This window comes from Canis lupus, chromosome X, assembly GCF_003254725.2.
Source record: "Canis lupus dingo isolate Sandy chromosome X, ASM325472v2, whole genome shotgun sequence".
Taxonomy (NCBI): domain Eukaryota; kingdom Metazoa; phylum Chordata; class Mammalia; order Carnivora; family Canidae; genus Canis; species Canis lupus.
In genome coordinates this window covers 18,737,602-18,749,870 of record NC_064281.1, presented here as the reverse complement: position 1 = coordinate 18,749,870, position 12,269 = coordinate 18,737,602, and the positions used below count along the sequence as shown (strand labels likewise).

At 40.2% G+C, this 12,269-nt stretch overlaps 1 protein-coding gene across 1 annotated transcript; it reads right to left on the bottom strand.

Moving 5' to 3' along the window:
* Window positions 1-9,575: 9,575 nt before the first annotated feature.
* Window positions 9,576-11,700, bottom strand: DDX53 (DEAD-box helicase 53). Its single transcript, XM_025438628.3, is given in 2 exon segments — window positions 9,576-10,557; window positions 10,560-11,700. Coding segments are annotated over 2 exon segments (1,914 nt in total). The 5' UTR covers window positions 11,656-11,700; the 3' UTR covers window positions 9,576-9,739.
* Window positions 11,701-12,269: the final 569 nt, after the last annotated feature.

The window sequence follows — 12,269 nt, the reverse complement described above, 5'->3', positions numbered from 1 at the left end:
TCTTGGCTTTTAAAAAAAAACTGGATTTTTAAGCTCAGGTGGAAAAACAAAGATGGCCCATCGGTTCCACTCTCCTTTTTCCCCTTCTGTGTGAGAAAAAATTTTTTGAATTCCTTGTGTTCAAGAGAAGATGCCTATTGCTTTTGACTATGTATCTCCATTAGGTAGAATTATTCACCATGAGCCCCTCTATGTTGTTGATTGCAAGAAATTCTCTGGTCGGCTACATTTCAGGTCTGTCAGAGCCAGCCATGTACTCCAGGTGCAGCCAAGTGTGAATGCTGTTAGAGCTATTGGTGCACATGACCTTGATATTGGGTCTTTTCATGACTGCTGCTCAAGTTTTCTACTCTGCTGGTTTCTCACTTCTTTCTCTAATTGCTCCTGACTGTTCAAAACCTGGACTTGTTCGATGTGCTTCCAATATTTTACACAATTATATCAGTTTTCTATAGAATCCTGTGTTTGTTAATGTCCCCACTAAATAAATATCCAGAGGAGGGGAGTTTAGTTTGCTTATTCTAGTCAATTCTCATCCTAATAAAGCATCCCACATTGGAGCCTCTTCGAAATAATAAAAAATTCACTGCCTCAACACAAGGTACTGCACTATTGTTTTCCCAGTTTATCAATTAAGGTGATTTGGAAAAAGAAAAAAAAAGAAAAAAAATTAAGGTGAATTGGGCTGCTGGTAATGTAATTAATAAAGACTTAAATAATAGAGACATTTATTTCATAAAATGCGAAGTTCAGAGGTGGGGGGGGGATCCTGGGTGTATTTGCTGGGTCCAGTGTTAATTGGCAGTAGCACCTCTGAAAGGTACAGAGGGAAAAGATCAGGAGTAGTCAGAGACATCTTTCTACCCACAGCTGACATCCGATACCTGTGAAAGGAGGGGCAAGGGAAGAAGGATTAGGTAGCAAGAGCACAAGACTGTTCTGAGGCTCCGAGAAACCCAGAACCGGCCCACCAGGGACTCTACTAAAAAGACAGTCCATAGCGGAGTCCCGTGTGGGGCAGCCGTGACCGAGTCCTGGCGTCCACTGAGCTCAGTGGCTGGCGAGCCCTTCCTGAAGAGCTTGACCTGCGCTCAGTTGCTGCCTTGGATTGCTCGCAGCTGGGGGCTGTAAGCTACCTGCGCTCCTTGCAACGGGTCAGGTCAGTAACGGTAGCTCCTGGGCCAGAGGGCCCGAGGGCCGAGGGCCACCCCTCCAGGGCTGCCGCACCGGCTCTAATTCCGCAGCACAGTTAAGCCACCCACATCCAGGCGTTTCCACATCTGTTTTCTGTCCTGCCTCACATACTGGTGGTCTTCAGATGGACTTCGTCATTGTCTGAAATGACTGTGAAACACTCCTGTCTTCACACAGCTCTGTACAAAAGCAGAAAGGGGAGCGGATCCTTGCCTGCCTCTGTTCTCTTAGGAGGACGAGCTTTCTCTAAAGTTGCCAAACCCATTTTCCTGTCCGTCCCTTAGGCCAGGTTTGAGTCCCAGGCCTCTGCTGTAGCTGCCAGGGAGAAGAGGCTGGACTTTTTCTTTTTCTGGCTTTTTGAACCACATCTTGGGGAGTCGGTTATGCCAGCAAATGGGAGGGAAGTGGTGGGCGTGGCTACTGAGTAGGTGACCCACCAGTGTCTGCCACCCTCAATATTGCTAAGGTAGCACTTCCTAACTTTATTCCCAGAAATTCAGACAATAGAGGCCGTAAATTGATGACTGGATTTATGACTTGTTACACTGGCAGGTTATTTTGCTTATTTTGCATTCCCATCCCTCCCCCCAGCTGAGAATATGAATGCTTCGTTGCAGTCTTTCATAAATGTGGGGTTTTTTTTTTGTTTGTTTATTTTTTTTTCTTGGAGTTCGATTTGCCAACATATAGCATAACACCCAGTGCTCATCCCGCCAAATGCCCCCCCCCAGTGCCCGTCACCCAGTCACCCCCACCCCCCCCCCGCCCACCTCCCTTTCCACCACCCCTTGTTCATTTCCCAGAGTTAGGAGTCTCTCATGTTCTGTCTCCCATACTAATATTTCCCACTCATTTTCTCTCCTTTTCCCTTTATTCCCTTTCACTATTTTTTATATTCCCCAAATGAATGAGACCATATAATGTTTGTCCTTCTCTGATAAATGTGTTTTAAATAGATATTTTTACGTACGTGTGGAACATAGTAGGAGCACGTTCCTTTTATTTTATTATTGTTATGGTCCACAGTTTACCTAATGTCTAAGTGAACAGATCCCCCACCATATTGTTGAGACCGATCTTTTATAAAAGGACTTCTGAGAAGTCCGATTGCATTGATCGATGTTTGTAGTTCCGTCATTTTAAACTTTTAGTTTACTATCCACGTTTCTCCAGTGCTAGAAAGCTACAGACACTTTTCGACTCTTCTCCCCAGGGCCTAGGGGAGAAAAAATGTGAAGTGTGAAAAATTGCTAAGTGTGAAAATACCTGTACAGGGTACTTTTTTGGTACAAAGGGAGGTATCCATATGCTTCCCCTAATGTCTTTCTCATCTCTTCTGTGTTTCTGTACACTCTACACCATTGCTGTTTTTTTTTTTTTAAGATTTTATTTATTTACGACAGACAGAGAGAGAGAGAGAGGCAGAGACACAGGGAGAGGGAGAAGCAGGCTCCATGCAGGGAGCCTGACATGGGACTCGATCCCGGGTCTCCAGGATCACACCCTGGGCTGAAGGCGGTGCTAAACCACTGCCACCGGTGCTGCCCTACACCATTGCTGTTTTACTGAATTTATAATTTCAAGCCCAGAGCTAGTCAGCTCTACTATTCACCTCCTGTGGGAAAGTTATGTGACCTCTCAGGGCATCTATAAAATGAGATGAAGATGCCCCTTCTTGTGGGTGCCTCCTCTTCCTCTTGCTCATTTATTTTGTAGCATTAGAAAATATTATTACATGGACAGAATTCATAATATAATCTGTGTCTTTCTTTCTCTTTCTGATTTTTCACACAATTTTTGCTTCTTCCTAAAATGAAAATAATTCCAAATTTTTCAAGTAAAATCATAACCCCCAAATTTTATTTCTGCACAAGAGTAGATTACTTTCAGATTCTGCAGTCTGCTTCCTTTAGAAAGAACTTCAAATGCTCGAGTCTTAGACTTAGCCCTGATGACATACATACTGTCTTTGGTATTCAAACAAAGTATTTTTATTGGGGGATCCCTGGGTGGCTTAACGGTTTTGCACCTGCCTTTGGCCCAGGGCGCCGTCCTGGAGTCCCCGGATCGAGTCCCACGTCGGGCTCCCAGCATGGAGCCTGCTTCTCCCTCTGCCTGTGTCTCTGCCTCTCTCTCTCTCTCTCTCTCTCTCTCTCTCTCTATGTCTATCATAAATAAATAAAAATAAATCTTTAAAAGAAAGTATCACAACAAATCGTGTCTCTAAGCTCTGACAAACATGCATGAGTATAATTTACATATGGCTATCATAGTTTTAAGGAAAACTGGAATCCTGTTGATCAGTACTGCAGTGTCATTGTTTAACAAATGTCATCTCATCACTTGTGACTTTATTTAGATATGTAAGAGTTAGAAAACCCGACTTGAAATAGATGTAATTATGTACTAACAAAACAAACAGAACTAGAGTTCCCAAAGGTCACATGGAAAAAGACAACAGGTCTCTGTTCCACATAAGTTAGGAGCCATCTCCATTTCTTCCTTTTTAAAAAAATTCACTTCACTGAGGTATTATTTATATACAAAGAATTGCACTTCTTTAATGTGTATGGTCTGATGACTTTGGGCATGCGTAAACACCCGTGATACCATCCCCACAATCAAGGAAGTAAACATATCCAACACTTCCTAAAGTTGCCCTGTGTTATTCGGTTTGGTTTTGTGGTCAGAACACTTAACGTTATTCTTATTAAACATAAGATGAGGTACAGGCCAATAGATGTTACCAGACAAAACAAGGAACAGAAATAGAGAAGCTTACTTTGGCTCTTCTGAAGATAAAATATTGTACTTATTTATTCATTCCTTCACAAATTTGCTCAGATATTTATTGTGCTCCTACTATATTCCACAGGCATTGTTTTCAGCTTAAGATGCAGTGGTGGGAAAGACAGAAGTTTCCCATCAATGCCACATTTTATTTTATTTATTTATTTTTAAATGGGAGTTATTTTTAATTTTTTTATTGGGAGTTCAATTTGCCAACATATAGCATAACACCCAGTGCTCATCCCGCCAAATGCCCCCTTCAGTGCCCATCACCCAGTCACCCCAACCCCCCGCCCACCTCCCCTTCCACTACCCCTTGTTCATTTCCCAGAGTTAGGTGTCTCTCATGTTTTGTCACCCTCACTGATATTTTCACTCATTTTCTCTCCTTTTCCCTCTAATCTCTTTCACTATTTTTTTATATTCCCCAAATGAATGAGACCATATAATGTTTGTCCTCCCATTGACTTATTTCACTCAGCATAATACCCTCCAGGTCCCTCCATGTTGAAGCAAATGGTGGATATTTGTCGTTTCTAATGGCTGAGTAATATGCCAGATTTTAATGGGGAAAACAAAAGAAATGCTTGTATTTTGAATACTTTCAACTACAATGCCTCTTAATTTCTTTAGTCATTTAATTATTCATTAAGTTATGTTTGAAGCAGTTATTTAAAAATTATATACAATATTTTTATTATAATAGTGATGTAGAAATTTTATAAAAATATTAAAACCTGTAATTTCTTAATATAGCAAACTATGTCATTAATGTGTCTTTGTCTATACGACTTGTTTTTTCTTTCTAGATACTATGGGCCATTGTGATTTTCTAAAAAACAGATGTGTTTATAAACTTCCCCTTTTGCTCTTAAGTGTTCTTTAAAAACATGATTTCTCCTATTCTAAGTCAGAAATAGGTATGCTGCAGTTTGTTTAACTAGTATCCTGTCACTGGACTTTCAGGGCTGTTTTCTGAAGTTTAGTTCTTTGAAGTAACCCTGTGATAAATAGCTTGTATACACATCTTGGTATGTGTAAGTGATTATGTCCTTAAGGTCAATGTCTGGATATGGTTATTACTGGGTCAGAGTGTATTAAACATGTACTGATTTTATGCATAATGCCAGCTATCCCTCCAAGGAATATAATTTTACCAAATTATAATTTATCAACACTTATTTACCTGTGTCCTTACTAGTATTAGGTATTTCCAGGCTTATTTTTTTCATCCTAGCCCGATTTTTTAGAGAAAAATTTAGGTCATTGGTTTAACTTTCATTCATTTGATTAGAAAGAAGTTAAGCAGTTTTACACATTTACTGCTCACTTGTCTGTTTGGTGAATTGCCTTTTACATTTCTGCCCATATATCTGTTTTGGGCTTCATCCTTTATATTTTTTTTTTGGTAAAAATCTTTGTATATTAAATATCAATAGCTATGCTATTTTATATATTTTATTTTTCTGTTTCCTTTTCCCTTTACTAGGGTATTTTTGAAATTTCATTTTTACATTGTTAAACCCCATGTTAACATTTACCTTTAATTTTCTGTGGTTGCTTTTATGTTTAATTATTTTTCCATTTTCATATCAGAAATTATTTTCCTGAAACTGAGTGAGCTTCAGGTTCTTTTATTTTTTATAAAAAAAAAGAAGCTAGGGCATCCCCAGTGGCCCAGTGGTTTAGTGCTGCCTTCAGCCTGGGGTGTGATCCTGGAGACTCAGGATCAAGTCCCACATTGGGCTCCCTGCATGGAGCCTGCTTCTCCCTCTGCCTGTGTCTCTGCCTCTCTCTCTCTCTCTCTGTCTGTCATGAATAAATAAATAAAAATCTTTAAAAAAAAACAAGAAGCTAGTAGGGATTTTTTTTTCATAGTAGGAGTTTGTTGCTCAGTTGTCCTGGTATGTGTATATGTTATGTATTTTTTGTCATGTATTTTTTTATTAAAGTTTTTATTTATTTACTCATGAGAGACAGAGAGAGAGGCAGAGACATAGGCAGATGGAGAAGCAGGCTCCTCAAAGGGAGCCGGATGTGGGACTCTATCCCAGGACTCTGGGACCATGCTCTGAGCCAGGTAGACGTTCAACTGCTGAGCCCTCCAGGAGTACCTGTATTTTTGAATTTTTAAAATTTCTTTTGGAATAGACTTTCCGTTCTTTACTAACTTAAAGATTCTAATAAAGGTGGAGATTTAGCTCTGGACAGTTCTCTCATGATTTGCCAATCATGCAGGATAAAACTGTTGTAACTGTTATGTTTTTATAGTGTATTTAAATATTTGTGTAATTGCTCTTAATTTGAATTTTTCAAAATTGTCTTTGCGGGGGTGCAAACTAGTGTAGTACAAATATCAACGTTATTGATAGATAATAAGAACTATAGAAGTTTCAAAATGGAGGAGAGCACATAGGATCTTGGGGAAGATGTAACACTTGGGCTAGGCACAGAATGATGAGTCTCATTTGACCTAGCATAGAAGGAGGAGAAAAGGTTTGCCAGATGGGGGAAACAATACCCAATGGTGTGAGTAATAACACCCAGAATTGTAGTGAATAAGCATTATATTATGGGTGATGGGAGAAGCAGAGCACAAGGGATCTAATATTTGTCAAGTACATATTGAGTGTGAATCACCATGTTAAGGATTGTACAGGAATAACTGAGGTTAGCTGAATCCTCATACTGTTTCCTGTCTCAATTCATGCTCAGTGACCTGCTTTTGCTCTGTTATAGTTTGGATGCAGAAATCAGTATTTCTTTGAGTTTCTAAAAAACAAACAAAAACCCAATTCACTCACAAAACTTTTGTTAATCAATGTAAACCACAGTTTCTTGACATCAAATACCATAGACATTTTGGGCTGGAAAGTCCATCATTTTGGTGCTGCCCTGTGTTGTCCATTATAGGATGTTTATCCCTGCCTTGTACACACTAGATGCCGATAACAATCTTGCCACCTAAGAGGGACAAACCAAAAATGTCTCTAGACATTCCAAATGTCCCCAAGGGGACAAGTCAACTCTGAGAATCACTGACATGAGTGATACCAAAGACAGAAAGGTCGGTGGAGGGTTTTATGTTAAACAGTGCAAAAGTAAGAAATACCTTTTCTTTGTTTTCACTCCCTTCTTGGTTTCTCCGCAGTTGAGTTTGAGGAGTGGTGTTTTGCTTAATCTATTGCAAGGTTTCTCAGCTATAGCACTACTGACATTTGGGCTACATGATTCTTTGTTTTGGGGAGTTGTCCTGTGCATTGTGGGATGTTTAGCAGTACCCCTGGTCTTGACCAAGGAGATGCTAATACACTGCCCCTGAGTTGTGACAACCAAATCTGTCTCTTAACATTGTCAAATTGGCTCTGATGGAGAACCACTGATGCAGATTATACCAAGAATAGGAAGGTTGTGGGGATTTTATTCTTCACAACCTGTAAGATCTCATTTATAAACCCTCTTTTCTCCTCTGAAGTCCTTTCTTCATTACTATGCAACTGGTTTTTGTGGTTTTGTTTATGGTTTTTCAGGGATTGTCCATCTCCGCGCCAATAAAATTTTGTGCCAAAAGATTCTGTGTTGTGTGGGGCTGTCCTGTAGATTTTCAGGTGTTCAGCAGTATACCTGACCTCTACCCACTAGCTGCCAGTAGCACCTTCCCACCCTCTCCAATAAAAAACCAATGCTATCTCCACGTATGGTTAGATGTCTACTGGAGGAGGGGCAAAAATGCCCCTGGTTAATATTGTCTTGTACATATTAACTGTATTAAAATGAAAAGAATGTAAATATTGGAATCAGGCACATCTGGGTTAAAGTATCACTTAACTCCTTGTTAACCAGATTTAGTATCTTAAGCAAGTTAGTTCCTCTGACCCTGTTTCATTTTCTGAAAAATAGGGGTAAGATTTCCTTCTGAATGGGTTTTTTATAAAGATTATAGATTATTAGACAAAGCACCTTTTTATATATTAGACACTCAAAAATGCTAACCATTTTTATCAAGAATTTTATCAAGATATTGAGCCTATATTAAGAGCCTGTAAGCCAGACTTTAACCTCAAACACCTATACCTATTTACCTCTTTATTTCACTTAATTTTACTGACTGTGGTCACAGCTGGGTATGCTAGGAAAAAAGATGGTTACATTAGTTTTTTACATTTGCCTGAGATTGTAAGGCTTGATAATATTCTTATAAACATTGAATTTTAAACTTTAGTGTCATTAGAAGGACCTCTTGCAATTTGAGAAGTTTCATATTGCTTCTAAATAAAGCATTCGAGACAGAATTAGAAATTAAGACTTCAACTAGAATTGGTTCCTCTGCCAAAAGTGTCATTTGGTCGAGTTTTTAATGTTTTTCCCAGTATATAAGATATATTTTACTTTCACATTAATTTTTTTCATTATGTGTATATGAAGTTTGGGCCTTTTCCAGACAGATCGAAAAATAAAATACAAGAAGAGAAAATAAAGACAATCTGTGAGTCACATTTCAAAAATCAATAAAAATGCAGGAAGTACTATTCTGCTCATTAAAAAGGGTTTCATTGTTCAATTTGTTAAATGAGAATGTGATTTTCTTCTTACATTAGAAAATAAGGTGTTAAAAAACAGAAAAATAGAAAAGAGTGTTAGTAACGGCTGGGTTACACAATTTTTGGTTACAATATAGAATTTAATGGTGAAGGGGATCCTAAAATTTTCTAATATAACCATCCCAATTTCTTTTAATTTTATTTTTTTACCATCCCAATTTCTTAAAGTGAGGCCTACAGAAGATAAGTGACCTCCTCAGAATTTTTTTTCCTCCTCAGAATTTTTAACCAGTGATAAGTGATAGAGTTGGTATGAAGATCTGATTCCCAGTGAGTCAGACACCATGCTCAGCTAGTCACATCTATCTGAAAAAATGGAATCGTGGAATGTTCTAGAAGGTTGACCATTTATTTTCAAATGAATTTTTTCAAATTAGGGAATGTTAATGGAGGTATTTTTAGGGATTGTTGTGGCACTGTTAGGGGAAAATAGAATATTTTGTCTAGGATAAAGTTGATGAAAGTTATTTCAATTCAGTGTGACTTTTTAAAGCAAGAAAAGCACCATTATTATTTGCTACCAATCTTTTAGAGACAACATAGATGGATATGGCAGGCTATAAAAGAAACTAGACTTTAACCCACAAATAAGGGGTGCTTGGGTGCCTCAGTCTGTTAAATGTCTGAATTTTGGTTTTGACTCAGGTCATGACCTCAGGTTGTGAGATGGAGCCCAGCATTGGGTTTGCACTGGGCATGGAGCTTGCTTGAGATTCTCTCCCTCTTCCTTTCCCTCTCTCCCCTCCCTCCTCTCCCTATCTGCCTATCCCTCCCCCTCTGCCTTCCTCTCCCTGCCTCCCTTCTCCCCTCCCTCTCAGCCTTCCTCTCCCCCTTTGCCTCCCCCTTCCTCTCAGTATCTGCTCCCCTCCCTCTCCTCCTTTCTGTTGCCACTTCACCCCCCTCCTCCCCCACCTTCCTCCTCTCCACTCATGCATTCTCTGTCTAAAAAAAAATATAACATTTAATTATTTTTCAAACACTTTTGACTTCATTAGGGAACATACACAATATTGAAAGCTTTGTATTTAAGAATTGGTAAATGATGTCTTTAAACTGCCTTAAAGTGTTTCTAATACTTATGTATCTTGAAAACTACGAATCTTTAATAGATCTTCAATCTTAGAGTAGTGTAGTAAAACTCTTCAGTGTTGGTATCAATAAAATTCCGTGGCTTTTCCATGCGATTTTGATTCTTTTCTTGTGTCCTTTTTTTGTTTATGCATTTTATATCGCTCAGCCATTGCTATAAGATCTTCCGGGACACTCTGATTTGCTCGTTTTAGAATCTTAACCAATTTGCTAGCGATTTTCCAATCATTTTGAGTTATGAGGGTAATTGATACACCCGTCTTTCCTGCTCTTCCAGTACGCCCAACTCTATGTACATATTCTTCAATATTGCATGGGAAGTCATAATTATATACATGTGTGACATCATTAACATCAAGACCTCTGGATGCTAAATCAGTAGCAATCAATATTTTCACTTTTCCAGTTTTAAAGTCCTCCAGAGCATACTCACGATCATACTGTTCTCTGTTACCATGCAGTGATTGCACTGGTATGCCCTGGATGCTTAAATCACTTGATAAGTCATCAGCAACAAGTTTTCTGCTCACAAACACGATGACTTTGTCTTGGGGTGACAGGCTGTGTAGGAAATCTCGGATAAGAGATCGTTTTTCTTCTTCTGTGGTAACAATTACATTTTGCTTCACGGTATTAACAGCAGCTAGATCCAGAGTACCAACATACACCATCATAGGCTGTTTCAAATAAGATCGAGCAAGTCGACGAATGGTATCTGGCCAAGTTGCACTTGTCATAACAGTCTGCCGATCTGGGCGCACATCTAGTAAGATCTTCATTATCTGGTGTTCAAAGCCCAGATCTAGCATTTTATCTGCTTCATCTAAGACTAAGTATGTTATACTTCGTAAGTTGACTAAGTTATTCATTTGCAGATCATTCAGCGTCCGGGAGTTGCAATAATGATATCTATGCCTTTGGTAAGGTCTTGTATTTGTTGTTCTCTATTTCCGGCACCATATATACAAATACTTTTAAGACCTTTGTATGAATACTTAGAACATTCAGCTTCTACCTGAAGAGCTAATTCTCTAGTGGGTGTAAGGACTAGCATGCCAGGTCCATTCCTTTCCTCTCTCGGTATTGGTTGATTATTGAGATGAATAAAGCCAGGCATTAAATAGGCCAAAGTTTTGCCTGTTCCAGTTTGGGCAACTCCAATAAGATCTATTCCTTGTAAAATAATTGGCCACGCCTGTGACTGAATTGGCATTGGCTTTTGAAAACCTGCTTTTTTAATGTTCCTTATAAGTTCAGGATAAGGTTGGAAAGCATCCTGAAATGTACAGGTAGGATTTGGGATGGGGCGCTTTTTACCATCTTTCAGGTCGTCACACATTACATCAAAATTTTCCTTTCTCCAGAGGTCTACTTGAACTTTAGACAACGAGCTTGTGGCTTTAGATTCTACATAGAAGTTTTTCGTAATGGGTGGTAAATCTGCCCATTTTCTTTTTTCCCACCGCACAACTTCTGCCCTGATTTTATCCCAGTCTATCAGTGGCTGAGCTTGTCTACCACCAGTGCTCTCCGCACGAAACTCCCTTGTGGCAGAGGGCTGAGGTGCGGCACTTTCAGCCCGGGGCTCTGAACTGGAGCTGCGTTCTTGTTTCTCAACAAGGGCTTCTATAGCCGCTTTGGCCTTGGCTTTCATGTCCCTGGCGCCAAAAATTTTTACCTCGGCTTCAGAGTCACCTTTTATGATCTGTATCTTGGTGTTTGTCGTAGCCTGGATGTCTTTTATCTTTGCTCCCCCACGACCAATCACCACACCGATCGTATTGTTCCTTAATCTAAAGCAGAGAGGTGGTTCTCTGGAGCCCGAGGCCCTAAGGTCCACGTAGCCCGAGGGGCCGCTCCAGCCTCGGCCACTTCCGCCCCCACTTCCGCTGCTGCCGCCGCCACCGCCCCCGCGCTCCCGGCAGGCCCTGTGATCTCGCGGCTGAGGCTCTGCCTTTCTCTGCTCTGGGGCCCAGGCCATGGCTGAGGAGGGTGACGCGGGTGTCGGCCACTCGCCTACCTAGAGTGGGAAGATGTGGTGCGAGGGCTCTTCCTCTTGAGGCGCGAGACCAGCGGGGCGGGCCATGGCACTGGTGAGTAGCTGGGCCACCGTTTGGAAGGGTCTCGTTCTGTGCCGTGGTGGCAGGGGCTTTATGGGCCTGACCAATCACAGGCCTCGATATTTGCATAAGGTAGGCAGGCCCCTGTGACACAAAATTTAAAGTGACGCTGTAATGTGACGCACCGGTGATACTCTTGGTCACTCGGTTGGGTAGTGTTACCCAGGGTTTCCGCGCTGTAAAATTATTTCTCCCTTTCCATTACAGTACTAATAGATAATTATGATTATTCTGTTCTTTGGAAGCAATTCGCTAAGACTAGCTAACCCTCAAAGGGTCACTTCCTATTTAAATTCAATTCTTTCTAACATTTTATAGAAACAGTAATGTTCTTTGTGGCACAATTTGGAAAACGCTGCTCTGGATGAATATTGATTATCGAATGACTTTTTTTTTCATTCAGTTAAGACTTACCCTGAAGAAACACAAGCCCTCCACACTCTTTTGTGAATTACACTAAGAGTTTGAAAGCATT